At 45.2% G+C, this 16,892-nt stretch overlaps 1 protein-coding gene across 1 annotated transcript in view; it reads left to right on the top strand.

Moving 5' to 3' along the window:
• itga5 (integrin, alpha 5 (fibronectin receptor, alpha polypeptide)) overlaps positions 1 to 15,522 on the top strand; it is a 31,728-nt gene extending 16,206 nt beyond the window's left edge. The window contains exons 12-30 of the mRNA XM_070969334.1: positions 39 to 247; positions 907 to 1,098; positions 1,186 to 1,231; positions 1,659 to 1,772; positions 3,060 to 3,115; positions 3,529 to 3,686; positions 3,786 to 3,923; positions 6,390 to 6,457; positions 8,382 to 8,532; positions 8,669 to 8,761; positions 9,788 to 9,867; positions 9,977 to 10,057; positions 10,160 to 10,265; positions 10,613 to 10,771; positions 11,357 to 11,464; positions 13,655 to 13,768; positions 14,429 to 14,530; positions 14,635 to 14,757; positions 14,869 to 15,522. Of these exons, the coding sequence (XP_070825435.1) occupies positions 39 to 247; positions 907 to 1,098; positions 1,186 to 1,231; positions 1,659 to 1,772; positions 3,060 to 3,115; positions 3,529 to 3,686; positions 3,786 to 3,923; positions 6,390 to 6,457; positions 8,382 to 8,532; positions 8,669 to 8,761; positions 9,788 to 9,867; positions 9,977 to 10,057; positions 10,160 to 10,265; positions 10,613 to 10,771; positions 11,357 to 11,464; positions 13,655 to 13,768; positions 14,429 to 14,530; positions 14,635 to 14,757; positions 14,869 to 14,952 (2,182 nt within the window). The 3' untranslated portion in view covers positions 14,953 to 15,522. The remainder of the gene's footprint in view (positions 1 to 38; positions 248 to 906; positions 1,099 to 1,185; positions 1,232 to 1,658; positions 1,773 to 3,059; positions 3,116 to 3,528; positions 3,687 to 3,785; positions 3,924 to 6,389; positions 6,458 to 8,381; positions 8,533 to 8,668; positions 8,762 to 9,787; positions 9,868 to 9,976; positions 10,058 to 10,159; positions 10,266 to 10,612; positions 10,772 to 11,356; positions 11,465 to 13,654; positions 13,769 to 14,428; positions 14,531 to 14,634; positions 14,758 to 14,868) is intronic.
• Positions 15,523 to 16,892: the final 1,370 nt, after the last annotated feature.

Raw genomic sequence — 16,892 nt, 5'->3', positions numbered from 1 at the left:
CGGTCCTTAAATAAGTTCGTGTGATCTTTTGTCTGCAGGATGGCGGATCTGCTGGTGGGAGCTCCCATGTTCATGGTCCGAGGCTCCGACGGCCGCCTGGAAGAGATGGGCCGGGTCTATGTTTACCTCCAGCGTGGCCCCCTGAACCTGGAGCTCCGTGTACCTCACCTGACAGGCACACAGGTGTTTGGGAGATTTGGCAGCACAATTGCATCATTGGGAGATCTGAACCAGGATGGTTTCAATGGTAAGAATGGGGATTTTAGGAGGGGGATTGATGGACAAAATAGTTTGAATCATGATTTTTTGTTGTGTCTACAGCTTAAAATGGTTTACAGAGGAGGTTTAAGTATAAAATGTGGAAAATAAGGAAAACAATTTAAACAAGTTAAGTCATTTTTTCTGTTCCATTCTATTGGACATATCATTTAGTGTGATTAATTTGATAATTAGAGGTTTGGTTAAGTTAACTGTCAGTCTGAGTGTTGTGGCAGTGGCAGTGCTCGTGAGCCGGTTGGTCCGCCCAGCACTTTGGTCCAGACTGTTGGCGGCACTGGCATGAAATTTTGTGCGTTTAATTTCATGGTCCCAAAAAGATGAAGCTTTATGACTTTAGGGATTTCATGATTTATTTTTAGCCTGTGATTCATTTGCTAAAACCTCAGTAAATACCAGCCAAACTAAAGACATGATTAGCCTCAGGTCTAGTTTGTGTTTACTGCTAATTAGCAAACATTAGCATTACGCTTAAAGCACTGGTGTGCCAAAGTAGAGCCTCACAGAGCTGTTATCAAAAGGAATGTTCTGCCTTATAATATTAGCTGCTTTCTCTGTTAACGTCTGTATTAATCACATTGTTACTGTGGCTATAGTCTAAGATTTTTCTTGACTTTCTCTCTTTGGCAGACGTGGCCATCAGTGCTCCGTTTGGAGGGGAGGATCAGCAGGGACTGGTCTACATCTATAACGGACACTCAGACGGACTCAGGGAAAAACCATCTCAGGTGATCACTGGCCAGTGGGCTGCTGGGACTATCCCTGCCAGCTTTGGATTTGCCCTCAGAGGTGCTAAGGACCTGGACATGAATGGATACCCAGGTGAGCGAGGCTGGAAGTATGCCATGGCCATCATTAGCTTTTTATTTCAATAGGATGTTTTCTAATTTGGCTCCTTTACGTCCTCAGATCTCATAGTTGGAGCCTTTGGTGTTAATAAGGCAGTTCTCTACAGGTATGTTGGTTTATGATAAGAAAATCAATAATGTAAACATTATTACAGGGAAAAAGCTAGCCTGCCTCTGTCTAAAGATACAAAACTGTCCACCTAACAGCATGTTAATTTACATGTTATTAATGTAATGAATTATTATGTTTGTTCTAAAAATAAAGTGTCAAGTGTAAATATATTTTTTCTAAATACTTTTATGCATTTTCTTTTTCCTTTGGACAGAGCTAGCTAGCCGTTTCACTCTGTTTCTAGCCTTTATGCTAAGCTAAGCTAACCATATCCTTAAGACACGACAGCGGTATCAATCTTTTCGTTTAACTCACGACAAGCAAATAAGAATATGTCCCAAAATGTCATACTATTCCTTTAAGGCAGTAGAAGTGGGAATTCAATCTTTGATGACTGTTTACATGCTTTTTGTCATCCACAGATCCCGTCCAATAGTTAACACCAGTGCCTCTCTGACAGTTTACCCCACCATGATCAACCCTGAAGAGAAGAACTGCATGATCACCAGTGGAAACTCCAGCATTCCTGTTTCCTGGTGAGTGTTCAGCTCATGCAGCAGCAAAACTCTGCTTCCTGTGACTCAGCCTTCAGCACTGCTCTGTCGGTATCTGTTTGACCCAACTGCAAAAAGATGGGCTTCCCCATTTCCCCCGCATGAATAAACACTCTTATCCTGCCAGGAAGTTCTGATAAGGAATATCCTTTTCCATCAGCGGTATTGATTCGTACAGAGAGCTGCTCCTTTTCTGACCTATTTTCAAAATGTCCTCATATCACACTGTTTCTGTTGCGGAGCACAGGAATAACATGCTGAATAGCAGCATTGTTAACCGTTTTTGGCCTCCTCCGAATGTGCACAGTGTTCAGTTCCAGAAAAGGGGAGAGGAAACAGACGACGGTTGCTCGCTGCTCGACATGGTTGACACCGCGCTCACGTGTCTGCTTTCCCCCCCTTTCCAGATCCTGATCCATAAAGGAAACTCTTGTATACACATGTGTCTTGATTACACTACGTTGCCTGGCGATGGGGAGTTTTTGGTGGGGGTGAAAGGAGAGCACAAGGGATAATGGGAGGGAGTGCGGGAGGGGAGGGGCTGGAAGGTTTTTGCTGTTGCTTTGAATGAGATATTGTTTGGTGGTGGAACACAGCTGGGAAACATCAGGACACGTAGACTCCCGTGAGCGTGCGCACTCAGTCCTGCAGACACAGGAGCACATACATGAAGTTATTACAACACCTCGAAAGAAGCCCTTCCACTCTATGTGTCTGTCTGTCTCATTTTTCACCCCTCTTCCCTTTCCTGTTTTTTTTCCAGCAGACTCTCCCATTTTCCTTTCTCACTTCTTCCAGTTTTTGCTCTGTGCCTCTTGTGTGGGTTTACTAGTAAAGGGATTGGGGGTTTTGGGGTTGCAGACTTTTGGACAGCAGCAGTGTGTTGTGCGGCTGATGTCATGGGAGAGAGCTACAGGCTTATATAGACAGCCATTGACTGGTCAGCCCTGAAACCCGAGTCGGTGCTCAATTTCACCCTTCTTAACTCTGCTATGCCTTTGTGTGCGGTGGGGCTGTCGGTGAAAATGGAGTCGCACCGATTTATCAGCTTGGCTGGTGAAAGCGGTCAGATGCCAGGATGTCTCCGAACATATGGCTCTTTTTTTCATATTGTGCACTGTTTTCCCATTACGCCTCATGTCTTGTTATGTGAACAATGTAAGGAGCTGACACAAGACAAGTGTCTGTACGGTATATTTGCACTGAATTTCTGCCATAAACGAACACGCTTCTTCCCTTATCATGTCCTTGTCCCTCTGTCCAACACAGTGTCAACCTGAGTTTCTGCATATCTGCTGATGGGAAGCACCTCCCAGGCATCCTAGGTGAGCCAATTTTCCACATCTGCACTTTATTACAAGTAAGGAAACTGACAAATAGCCGCCAGTGGTAATGTTTTAAATCCATAGCAGTCGGTTGTAGGTTGAAGTGATTTGGCTGGTGATGTAGCTTTATGGATTTTTGTTTTGACAAAAAAGGGAGTGCAGTGGGTCAAATATCCTCTGTGATCCACCTTTAATAATCAAACCTTGTCTGTGCTCAGCCCCCTTCCCTATCAACCCCCAGTTATTACGTCTAATTGCTCCTTCCTTTACATGCAAGTGTTACTCGTGCCATTGAATTACATTGACTGCATTGTGTGTGCTTCGCAATATTTATGGAGGTCTCTTTTAAACCTGTCATTACCTGACTCAAGAACATCCATCATGCCATGAATGCTCATTTGTGTGCGCTCCAGATTTCCAGGTGGAGGTGCAGCTCGACAGTCACAAGCACAAGCAGAAAGGTGCAGTGAAGAGGGCTTTGTTCTTGGATTCCCAGCAGCCCTTGCTCCAGAGGAGTGTGACGGTGCGCCATGGGGAGCGTATATGCGACCACACTAAGATCTACCTAAGGGTATGCCCTTTTTCTCACTAATAAAAATCCCCCTGTAGCTGTGATTTTTTTACAAACTGCGTCTGACAAAATCCCTGATGTGTGTTTCTTTGCCTGCAGGATGAGAAAGACTTCAGGGATAAACTCTCCTCCATTTATGTGGCCTTTAACTTCAGCTTGGATCCAAAAGCTGCTGCTGACTCCCACGGCTTGCGGCCCATCCTCAACTACCAGACCACCAACGTAATTGAGCAGAAGGTATGTTGACATGCACTACAGCTAACTAACCCTGGAGTGATCTACAGGGCTTCTCGCATCAATAGATGGTGGGAGTGGCGTTCCCTAATAATATCCATATGGTTCTCTGACTTGCTTCAACCCATCCTCTCTGAGTTGATGATAAGAATATCACCATCGCTGAGTAATCATTCCCTGCATCACCGGCTGGCTACTCAAAGACTTTCTCCTGTCCCTGATGAAAGAGTGAGCCTGTTCTTTTTAATGCAAATTCTAAACTACTCTGCTGGGAAGAGGTCCAATGTGTCTGGAAGGCTGTTTTCAAAATGACAATGTGAGGCATATGCACAGTGGAGTGTTTCCCCGTCCCTGCAGGAATTGTTTTCAGCCTGCTTGGCTGCACGATGGTGCATACTCAAGGTGACTAGTTCCAGAGCTGCAGACACAGAAAGCTGGTAGATATTTCAGGGTGGGGCACAGCCTGGAGATTTATCCATCTGGTTGAAATCTCTCGGCAGTTTGCCAGTTTTCCTCTGGCAGTGAGCAGAGTTGGCTCAACATGTGGGCATCCTTTCAGCTGTGGCACAGCATACACCATATGTGAGTTCAGCAAGCAGCGTTTGGGGAATGGCAATCAGCGTAGTTTTATCTCCCTCTCCTTCTCCGTTGTACTGATGTGTTTTTGTCTTATTCCTGTTGGATCAGGGCTGAACTCTGTCATTGATGTTCTTCCTAGATATCAAAGCTGTTGGGCCTCCAACAGATGTGGTCTACTGCTGAACTGGGACCTTGAGACAAGCCTCAGCTAAAATCTCAACCTTAAACCTAAAAAAGCCCTTTTTTGCCGCACACCCAATCCTGATTTGTGTATGTGTGTGTGAAAGGGGAGTAATGTCAGCTGGCCAGCATATTTCATCAATCTTGCTTGAGACTGTGTGAATGTAGCAGCGTATAAACAGTGAAGGGTGACTATTATACCGCAGCCTCGGCCTTGATCAGACACATGATGCCCTATTGATTTCCACACTTTGAACATGTGTGGCAGGCCATGCATCGTTTCACTGACGCTGCCAAGTTCTTAGTCTGTACGAGTTGCAGTTAGAATGAGAGATGTTGATGTATTCGCCACAGTCTCACTCTCTTAACATATTCCACATGTCTCTATGATCTATTAATTGCCATCGTTCTCAGATCTTGTACAAAGGCGTACATTTATGCAAAACCAGACATGATCCCAGTTTTTGTCACATTTTTAGAACTTGGAAACGACTAAAATTGGGCATCAGTGCCCTCATTGTTCTTTAAATAGACACCAGATTAGTGTGAATTTGATTAATGTGCTCCACTCATTTTGCCAAGTTAGCATTTTGATTTCACTGCGTGATACTTGCCCTCATTATGTCTGAGGTCAGTGTTGTTGTTCAGCTACGGTGATGGGCCTGCAAACATCATTTTGGTGCCCTACACAGGCACACAGACCAGGGTGCACATGTGGCCAAGTTAGCATGGTGGTTACCATGGTGTCCATAATTAGAGCCCCTGGATGGTGTAATGACAAGGGGGGCGCTTGGCTCTCTCTAATCTGCGCCTCCATTTCTATTTATTATCCTCATCGTCACAAGCATCATCACACTGTCACAGTTGCAGCGGGATGCAATTTAGCTATCCGCAGGGCTTTCCCTGCCGCTGCCCTGCCACACGTTCAGCGGTCATCCACTTATCCAGCAGTGTTTCTGTTGCTTTGCTGTGTTTCCCTCCACTGTAATCTTTGAACCCCCCTCTCCTGCCTTTAAGGTCAACACAGATATCCTGTGTCTCAGTAAGCTCCTGTAGGCTCCTCCCTGTCTATATGATCATACAGTGCTGTGGTTCGCTGGGTGGTGTAGCGTGTGGTGAAAGCGAGGTTCGCCACATCGCGCTGTGATGTGGGACGCTGGTGAGAGCTGGGAGCAGGCAGCCTTGTGCTCAGCTCCGCAGGAGTAGGTCCTCTGGCACAGTGTCCGGGCCTGGACTCTTCCTCTGTCCATCATTTCCATCTCTTGCGTAGCAAACAGAAAGTATGTGTGTCTGTGTGTGTGTGTTTGCGCGCCTGGACAGCTGGCTCAGGGGGGAGTGTGTCTGTGCCTGTCATGACCTCACCGGGTCAGTCATCGTCCCTGTGAGCCACAACATTGTGTTAAACTGTCTGATGTGCGGTGGTGATGTCTTGTAGATAAAGGCGACTGTAGTGCAGGTGTGTGTGTCTGTGTCTGTGCGTGTGTGTGGGGTGGTGGTCGGGAGGCAGGGGTGGAATGTATTAGTCATACCACATGTCGCATCTTGCTGCACTCATCCTGTTGTCTCCCTTACACAGATGACTGATTTATCTCATGCTCCTAATTGTCTTCACGTGCAAAAGAAGTGTGTTTTCAGTCAGAACCTACAGTACGATCATCATGGCCTGCAGCCCGTATTAAAACTTTATCACCCCCAATGTGTGTCTTTTAGGCCCAGATTCTGTTGGACTGTGGCGAGGACAACATCTGTGTTCCTGACTTGAAGCTGGCAGTCCAAGGGTGAGTCTGTTCATTTCCTCATATAGCTCTCATATAAAATCCCAGAGCATATGGATTTCAGGAAATATAATATAATGCGATGGATATGACATGGTAACTGTGCACAGGGTGAAGGAGAATAGCACATCATGTAGGTGCAAAGCAGAAAACAACAGCGCCTGCACACTCGCAGCAAAAATTTCATAATGACAGCCTTTCACTCCCACCTGGATCCTCCTTTTAAAAGATACAGCAGATGTCTTTTTTCATGTCGTGGTGGTGACTTAGCTATCTTTTTATAGAGGGGTTTGAAGCTCCAGCTTTCTTCTTTTCCTTCTCACTTAGTACAACATATTTCTGAACATGAGTGAAGCAGATTCTGGATTATCATTTATCTATGTACTACACTGAATTGATGGAATTCGTTTTAAGGTCTTTTTATGTTTATTGCCGTGGGCGGTTTGGATGGTTGACCACACCTGTCATCATAGAGCTTATCAGCCTATCGGTGCGCATGATGTGTGAATATGGGTGCGGTTTCCATTTTTCACACAGTCAGACCTGAGGAAGATCGAATGGCTATCATTATCAAACTTTTGTGGTGTGGAGAAATGTGCAGGCGTTCAGCTCTTCACCTCCGCTCTGCAAATGGGACCTCGGATTCAAATGCTTAAGCATAAACGCAGCTGTTTTTGTTGTGCTGCTGCTTTCTTTAGACAAGCAGACCAGAGAGAGACTGTTAATAGCTACAGTAGAGCAGGGGGACACCGTCCTCTGAAAACAGGACGCAGCTCTGCCCTACAAGTGCTATGACAAACAGTTAATGGGAAAAGACAAGAGAGATGAAAGGGATCCGTTTGTGTGCCAGAGTCCCAACCTCGGTCGCCTCTGGAGCCGTCAGGAGCACCGTGCCTGTCACACTTTGAGTCAAGAAATCTGTTAGCATTTTTCTCAGCAGTAACAGCCTCCCTGATACTCCCTTCTCTGCTCTGTCATTTCGATTTCACATTCCTATATTTATCTACCATCTGCCTCCATGTTTCTTCAATGTATGGCTGATCCATCGCATATGGAACAACCTGCTGTGAGAGCGTTTCCATGCTGCGCGTCAACCAAGCGCAACCCCAGAAATACAGTGTGATTAGTGCAATTAGGATAAAAGCTTTATGTTTTTGTCTGGTCTGTAGTAAATTAATACAGACTAATAGGAGTGAGAGGGGTTGAAGGGATGGCCATGATTTAGAGGAATTTCAGGAAAAAAGCTGTCCATCATTCCTGCAGTGTTGTTTCTTCTATCGTCCTGCCAAAACACATAACCTGTTAGACCGAGGGTCCCTCTGGGAAGCTTTAAGGTTTTGTGGAGTTTTCTAATTTTGAGCCTTTGTTTGGTTTAAAAAGTGCAATGCCAGTTAGAATCTGAGTGCGGTCGAGTCGCAGGCCGGCGGAGGATCAGCATCAGAAATCTTCTCTCTGTTGCTCTCCTGCACTGCTTTATGGGAGCAGGCTCTAATTAAAAGCGTCTGTGTGGCCCTCCATATGGAATTTCTCATTGTTCTTAGCTGTGGAGGGAGGTGGAGGGAGTGAGAGAAAGCAAGTGAGGGGGAGGTGTTTTACAGTCCTGCGCTCTGTTGTACAGCGTGTAGGACTTTATTACCACATCGGAAAAGTTTTTAATGCGGGAGGGGCTTTGTGAGATGAGGCTAATTTATGCTTTCTCTGAAACGAAAATAGATATGTAAAGCACAAAGCGTGAAAATGTATTAGTTTCATTAAAGCGATTTAGTGCCCACTCTTCTGCCAGCAAACACAAACAAAGAATGTCATTGTTTACTCTTAACCACGCAGCTCCACTTCCTCCATATTTATTTGTCTAAGGAGTCCTGACACCATTTACTCTGACCGTTGACCCCACCAGTAATCATTTTTTCTTTGGTTGGGTCCTCAGGAACAGGAAGGAAGTGTACCTGGGTGATGACAACTCGCTAACCTTGACTTTCAACGCCAGGAATGAGGGTGAGGGAGGGGCGTACGAGGCCGAGCTGTATGTGGTGCTGCCTCCTGAAGCTGACTACAGTGGTATTGCCCGCAATAATGAGGTGAATAGAAACAAGAAACACAGTCAAAACCCACAACTTCCAGCAGCTCATATACCTTTGAGGACATTATTAAGGTCGCTGGTCTTGATGATTGTCCTTTGCTGTGGTTTGACCAGTCTGTCCTCTTGTTTCTCAGAGCCTAACTCAGCTCACCTGCAGCTACGACACCGAGAACCAGACCCGATACCTCAGCTGTGATTTGGGCAACCCAATGAAATCTGGCACCAGTGTAAGAACACTGCCGTCTTTTATCTCCATGCCTGAAAAGTTTAAGGGTTACAGAGAAAGAAGTGGTTGGGATGCTGCGTAAAACATAAGTAAAACAGAATGGAATAACTTGCTTGTCCTTTTTTGACGTATAATCAATTGAAAACAGCACAAAGACAATATATTTAATGTTTTTCCTCATTAGCTTAATTGATTTTTGGAAATATCTGCTTACAAACAAGTTGGGACAGGAGCAACTAAAGAAAAAAAAGCACGTTTGGATCATTCCACAGGTAAACAGGCTGATTGGTAACAGGTGATAGTATCATGATTGGGTATGAAAGGGGCATCCTGGAAAGGCTCAGTCGTTCACAAGCGAGGATGGAGCGAGGTTCACCACTTTGTGAACACATGATTGTGTAAAGGAGATTACTACAGGGGCTCAGGAACACTTTGTAGAACTGTTGTCGGTAAACACAGTTTGTTTGCTGATGACTGCATCCTGTCTTTATTTACGTTTTACACAATGTCCCATTCTTTTTTTTTTAATTGTGGTTGTAGGAAAATGTTGTATGTCATCTCCAGACCTGTGCGTGAACAGCACAGGAAAAGTCGGTCTATGTTAGGAAATGTGACAGGAAGTACAGGCTCCATCTGTGCCCTCAGCTCCCTGCTGGGCAGAGTTCCCCTTTTTAATGGTGGAGTCACAGGCTGGCACGCTTTTAATAAGTCTGCAGAGGAAGGCCGTCAACTACATGTCTACTACAGATTTTAAAAACAGTTTGTTGTTGGAGAATCTGCTCAGTTGTTCTTTGGAAAGGTGTCGGACGGTAGCATTGTTGATCTGAAGTGAGTGAGAGGTAGCTCATAAAACAGTAGATGCAGAGAGACTTAATGAACCAGCCTGTGTGGAAAACAATGGATCTGAAGCTCACGCAGGGATTCTGTAGTTTTACTTCTTCTCTGTTAGTCATGGAAAATGTTATGTTTTCTCATCTCTTTTTTTCATAATGATGATGATTAATATGTTGGATCTTCCTCTTTGCAGCTGTGGGCAGGTCTGCGCTTCACAGTGCCACGACTGAAGGACACGCACAAAACCATTCAGTTCGAGCTGCAGATTCGAAGGTACAGCTTCATGTCGCACCCCGCAACCGAGACGGGAACAGTTTCTAGAACGTCTCTCACATGACGTCAGCTAATCAGAATCTGTTTCTGCTTCTCCCTGTTTCCACAGTAAAAACGAGAATAATTCCCACAGTGAGGTTGTACCTTACAAGCTGGAGGTGGTTGTTCAGGCTGAAGTCATTCTGCAGGGGTGAGCTGAGTGTTATGATTCCCTCATTTGAACTTTTGGAATTTCATCAACCCTCCGGTGCCTCCTGACACATGCTCTGACATCCCCGCTTTTCTTTTTAAGTGTGTCTCGGCCAGATAAGGTCTTCTTCCCGCCGGCCAACTGGAAGGTGACCAAAAGCTATGGGGTGGAGCGGGACGTCGGGCCTGCAGTGGAACACATCTATGAGGTAATCAGCCACGCTCTTTAGCTGTGCAGGCTCTTTGGGCCTGAGCAGATTGGGTTGGAAAGCAGATCCTATTGTTCATAAAGCAAGTGGACTTCCCAGGGCGGCAGTGAAAGAAAACCAAAGAAAACACACTCCAGGTCGCACTGTGATTTATTCTCAGGCTGAGCCGATCCACTTTCACGTTGGGTGAGATTTAACAGTGCTCGACTTTAGGCGACCTATTTGTTGATTAAGAAAATATCTGATGCAACCTCCCAGCTACAACTAAATATGACACGATCAAGCTGCTCTTGAGGCTTTCTAATGCCTCGCATGCTGAAGTTTCCTATTTCATTTCCCTTTTCCAGCTGGTGAACAACGGGCCCAGTCGGATCAGCCACACCCTGCTCGAGCTGCGCTGCCCCCTCAGAGTCCAGGGTCAGAATCTCCTTTACCCCCTGGAGTTCTCCACCGAAGGCCCCATCAACTGCACCTCAGACAAAAACATGAACCACCTGCACCTCAAAGTAAGTGTCCCTTGAGCAAGATGTGCACCTCTCAGGGGCGAATGAGGCTAAATCGGGCAACAACTCCCGTAGATTCCCAGTTAGATGTGTCATTAACAGTTGGGTCGTCCTGCTGGTAGGCCCACACCCACCTCCTCCTCCCAGCTTCCCAGCCCCACCCAGGACACTTACCCCGCCAACGCTTTGAAGTTCCAGCTCTTCCCCATGCTCCGCACAGCTTGATGAACCACCTCACCCTGCAATACACTCAGTCATCTTCGACATCCTGCGACACGCTCCCTTGTGCCAAGTTTCGTGGCAGTTGTTTGTGTTTACATGTGAAGCTTGACAAATGTTTGAGCAGGGCTGTGAGTGGTCATCTGTCTTAGCTGTGATCTAACCTTTTTTTTCCCTGGTGAATTGCTAAGTATGGTGTATTTCCATGTGAATCCATGTGGAGTAGAGCTCACATGCATCTGATTAATGACAGAAAGCCTCAGGGTCATGCTAACATTAGGTCTTGTATTGACAGGAAGGGTGGTGTGCTCTTCTGCCTGGTGACGTCAGTGTTTAATGGGTCGTGTGTTGTGCTCTCTCCTCCTTCAGCTCCAGCACACATCCACAGAACCACCTATCCTGGCGCTGAAGGCAAATGAACACCATATTGAGAGGAGGGACGTCCACAAGAACCAGCTCGCTCATTTGACTAACCTGGTAAGGTGTACAAACATCATCAGCCCAAAACAGGAGGTCAAATGCAATAGGTGCCTTGAACGAGGAGCTTGAGTTTATAGTTAAGGGTAAATGAGGTTATGTAGTTAAACAGCAGGTCAAGACTGCGGAAAAACAAAAGGTTTGAACAATATATTTGCCGTAAGTTTAATGTGCAGGTCTGGATCTACGTTGGCGACACTGGCCCTGGTCTTATATGAGACTCCTGGGATTGGGTAATTAGCTTATGATGTCGTTAAAAGGGAGGGGTCAGAGGGCACAGGCTTGTCCCATTGTGGTGATTAACATTAAAGAGCCTTTAGTAGTGGTGGAGGGGTGGAGAGGCTGAGAAGACATGGAACACAGGAGGCTTTTCGTCAGTGATTCGCCGGTTACTTCACAGGCTGCTCTGTAATTTTCAGCTCTGGATGTTGTGCGGCCCTGAGCCCCGACACACACTGGCCCTTTTTGTCCACCCAGCTGCAGGTAGCTTCTCTCCCAGCTTCCATCTGCGGATACCTGCCTCCGCCAAAGAGGCCTTTGTACGTGCGCCCGTCGCTCCTAATTGCGCTCATTTATCATGCATGTCCAATGACAGCTTAGCATGAAGGACCCCATTCTCCCGTTTCTCCTGCGTCTGCACTTTTGTTTTTTACACTCAGCAGCACTGACATCTCTGTTCAAAGTGTCTCCTGATCAAAGTGTGTTAGTGTTCAGGGATGCTGGACGGAGCTGTCAGCATAGGTCACAGTGTGAGGATTTCATATGACCTGCCCCGTCGCAGAAGAGCTGAGCTGTGCGTGAAGAACAAAGGACAAGTTTTAAATTGCACAATAATCAAAAGACATTTCATATTTTGTTGTTGCAGCACTTAAGTTGTGTTGAAATACAGATATATTCGCTTAGCACTATGTTATATTTGGTACTACTGTCTACTGGAATATGCTATGAGTTTGTAAGCTGTAATTTTATATCTTTATTAATGGTAGATAATAATCAGCTATAGGACATTAAAAACTACTTTGAGGTTGCCAGGTTGTGATCATCTCTCTGGCAGATGTTTACCACTCATATTTATAGCTTTTTAATTCATCAGGAAGGTCCTCTTGGTGGATTCCATTTATTAACAGCTTATTAACATGTACAACTGTAGACAGCCTGGGAAAAGAAAAGATCTATAAATCATTAGTAAAATATATATTAACCATGAATAAGGCCATTAGTTATAATTTGAATATATTATATTATATGACATGTGTGTCATACATTTCCTTATATTCTTATGTAGAGATAGGTTAAATAGGCTAAACAATGGGATTAAATTTACAAAGACATAAATCAGAACAGATCGAATCAGGTGAATTTTCTGCCCGTCGACTGCTCGCCTCAGCTCTTTTTACGAAGTGTCAACCTGTGTTGGCTGTCTGTGTGCAGCAGCTGTGCAGTGAAGCCAAACTATTATTTTATGAAGCTGTGAGAACATCCTCCACGCCCCCCCTAAAGATCCAGATCTTGACCACATAATCCCACTGGGGAGGATATGTTGGACTGGCATCTTTGGCTCTGACCCATGTTCCTGGCATTTCCACATACCTATGTGTCCCCGGTGCCGTGGGGCTTCGAGGAGATCTACCAGGAGGAAGTGGACTGATACGCTCCCTGTCTGTCTGAATACTCTCATTAGGTCTGTCTAAGAATGAGCCTGAAGGAACTAGGCGGGCACTGTCTTCTCCTGCTCGGTGCAATAAGTAAATGAATGCGTTCCCGCAGGAAACCCACCGGAACCCCTCAGTCTGGTTGGTGGTTTAGCTTCGGCAGCAGCTCTAAAACAGTATGTGCATGTTCTGAAATGTTAAACATTATCAAGCTGCATTATGAGGATCTAATTAAGACTGCGTATTCTACAGTCTTGAGAAAAATGGGTTGGTTTTAGTGGTTGGGCAATAATGTGGAGAGTGGCGCATGCTGCATTTTTACAGTCTCATGACATTCCTTCAATCTAATTTGAAGCAGGCGTGGAATAGAGATCATAACATTGGGCTCTTTGTTATATTTATTCGACCTGCAGCGTTAACATGGCAGTTATTTGTCCTCCCAGCTTTGTGGAAATAATCGACACACAAGAATGGCTTAAAGAAAGCTTCGTTAGCTTTTGATTAGCATTGTCTGAACTCCTTTCTCTCCTCTTTGCAGTCCTGTTCTAACGCAGAGTGCTGGACGCTCCAGTGCAACGTGGGTCTGCTGGAAAAGGGGACCACTGCTATCCTCAAAGTGCGCTCCCGAGTCTGGGCCGAGACCTTCATTGAGGTTTGTTGGGGGGGTGACCCTCAAACGAGACATGCACTGTAGATGAACACGTGTTGCCACCAGATGACAAAGGCAGAGGAAAAGGCTGTGCGCTATAGATTAGGCTTTTCCTGCCGGTGCCTATGTATTTTCTCATGTCAGGCTTTGTCAGGAAGTAAGAAGCCATTTTTCATTAAAAAAGAAAACATGGAGATTTAAAACCTTAAATGTGCAGCTGGCAATGCTACATAACTGCAGTAGTCAATCCCACATATTTGTTTGGGTTGACTAGGCATCAGCACTGGTTTGGGATCAGTTCTTAAGGCTGCCAGTATGCACAGTCTCACATATTTGCCTTGACAAATGGGACAACAGTTGCTAACTGAGAATGAAGATTGCAGATTGATTGCGCATGCTGCAGTTTCCACAAGTTTACATTTTTTTTGTCTGCCTGCCATGTCTGAGCTGTTCACTTTTTACCACCCCCTGCATGCTGTAACACAAGGCATATGTGTGAATGCATTGAAAATTCATTATCTGGTATCAGCTTCTCATAGGAAAAGAATGCTGAAGGGATTTTGTAGGAAGGAGCTCGCGGTCTTTGTCGCCACCTTGTGTACCTTTCGTGGATTGCATGCATTTTTAATCAGATTTAGTAACCTGAACTGTTGCTTCCTGCAGAGAACGTACAAACAATATGTGCTGGAGTGCCTGGCCAGATACAGCGTGAAGAAGATGCCCTATGCCATCCTACCCAGACATTCTCCCAGTGGGCACAAAAAGGTACTGAAGATCTTTTTTCATTCATCAGTCCATCCACTCCAGAGAGCAACATCATACAGAGGTGTCATCTCTTTGTTGAGCTAAACTGAAACTTTTATCCCCAGGTGGTGACACCAGTGGTGTGGAACAAGCCAGACATCGAAAACTCAGTTCCTTTGTGGATCATCATCTTGGCCATCCTGGCTGGTTTATTGCTTCTGGCTCTCCTCATCTACGTCTTATACAAGGTCAGTGAAACAAGCTTTTTAGAGTCCTTGCATTCGGTTTATACTGTATGGCGAATTGTAATCAATCTGTGCTCATTTCCAATTTCTGCTCCTCTAAAATCTTCTTTGCAGTTCGGCTTCTTCAAGCGATCTCTACCTTACGGCACCGCCATGGAGAAAGCACAGCTCAAACCGCAGGCTGCCTCTGAGGCCTAGGCGACAACCAGAGCTACCAGAACCACAGTACCTGGCCATATGATTGCAACGGAGAAACACGATGGAACACGTAGAGTGGATCAGACAGCAGTTGAAGAGTTAAACGAAAGAGAGACCACTGGAACTCCACTGTGCTGCACTAGATGAAGACAAAAATCCAAAGATCTCCAAGCCAAATGAATGTTTTTTTTTTCTTTCTTTGTTAATTTATGTCTTGTTTGTTGGCAGGTTGGGATTATTACCAAATAGAACTTTGTTTTTTTTTCTTTAAGTTGAGACTGAACAACAAAAAAGTGACTGCAAAAGAGGTGCAGGCTACCGTCAGCTGCAGATGCAGTGAGATGCCTGCTGGGTTTCCTTTTGTGGAGAGTTCTGCTTTACCCCTTTAACTGCCTTATTTTGGTGCTAATGATTTCTGATGTGTTCATTGCCTCTGACAGGATATGGCCACATGTAGCGTGTGGCAGGCAGGAGCTGTGAATTATGCTGCCTGCAGACGGCTGAAAGTATTCTTCTGGTATCTCCTGAACACATGGTTTTACTTACAGAAGATGGTAAACAGGTTTCAAATTAAAAAAAAACCCATTAACCTGGCTAGAGCAAAGGCGATGCTAGCTGCCTAGATGTCGAAACCTAATCTATTTAATAGACTCGCTTTCGTCACAAAATTTGGAATTTTTACATAATTTAAGCCCTGCCCTGTCTGAGGTGTTCCCCTGATTCTTGCCTAATGCATGCTGGGATAGGCTAACCCAGCCCCCCGCAGCCCTGAACAGGTCAAGCGGATGTAGAAAACGCATGGATGGATGTTTCTCAACTGTTCATGAAAATGATCTCTCTCTGCCTCAGGTTGGTGGACAGCGCTGGGTTGAGTTGTTTTTGCACTCAAAGGAAAATCTACTGATATAATTCCAAAGACACCTAAAGACTGACTGACTGACCTTCCTTTGAGTTCTGATTTTGACTCCTACTGATCACTTTGTTTAAATCCTGTTTGTTCACGCTCAGAGTTACCAACGCTGGCATTGTCATTGTTGTGCAGTCGACTGGGATGGGACTGGAACCACCACAGACCTGTGAAACCTCACATTATGCTTGAAGCAGTGTGGTGCTTCGGTCACAAACAGCGGCGTTCTCCTCAAAAGTGCTTTGCTGTCTTTACTCCTGCTCGCTTTGGCTCGGGCTCACGCAGCAGGGAGAAAACGTGCAGGCGGATGATGCTTACGTGACACCACAGAGTTAACGGCGTAACGATGTCTTGAACCAAAGACGGGACAATCAGCAATGTTGTAGCCTTGACAGCAGTTTTAGTGTGAGAGCAGGCAGGATCATCACTCATTTTCAGCTTGCAGTGCGTGTTACTGTGAGATACTGTATTTTTGATTGTCTTTTGAGTAAAAGCTGCCCACGTTTAGACAGAGAAGCGGCTGAAGTCATCCCACTACCAAAAGGCTACAGGGACTGAACATTAAAATGCCTTGTGTTGGTTCTTTTATTCGTAATGTACATAGATTTTATGTGCCTTAAATGTAAATACTTCATGTCTGTGGGTTAGAGTTAGGGCTGTGTGTGCTTGCATGTGTATATGTGTGACTTCATGCATACATGCATTTGAATGAATGGTATATTTATGAGTGTTTGTTCTGCGTATGAATTGGTTATTACCTTTCCCACTGCTTAGTCCTGTTTCTCCCAATCACCTCTGTAGCTTGAGATCATTGAGGTCAAGCCATTCTGCATTGCTGTTTGTGGTGATATCATGAATACAGTAAGTATTCAGGGTGAGTTGTTTAACTGCATGGCAGCAATTAAAATACTTAAAACCTCAGTGGATATAAAAAAAAATGAGTAAGGCTGCCGTCCAGATGTTGGCGTCCAGCAGGATGTCTTGTACCTCTAACAAAGGGAAAACAACTAGGCACTGGGAACTAAATGTTGTT

The sequence above is a fragment of the Chaetodon trifascialis genome, chromosome 8, assembly GCF_039877785.1.
Source record: "Chaetodon trifascialis isolate fChaTrf1 chromosome 8, fChaTrf1.hap1, whole genome shotgun sequence".
NCBI lineage: Eukaryota > Metazoa > Chordata > Actinopteri > Chaetodontiformes > Chaetodontidae > Chaetodon > Chaetodon trifascialis.
The sequence above is the reverse complement of the archived record's forward strand: the minus strand, read 5'-3'. Positions and strand labels throughout refer to the sequence as shown.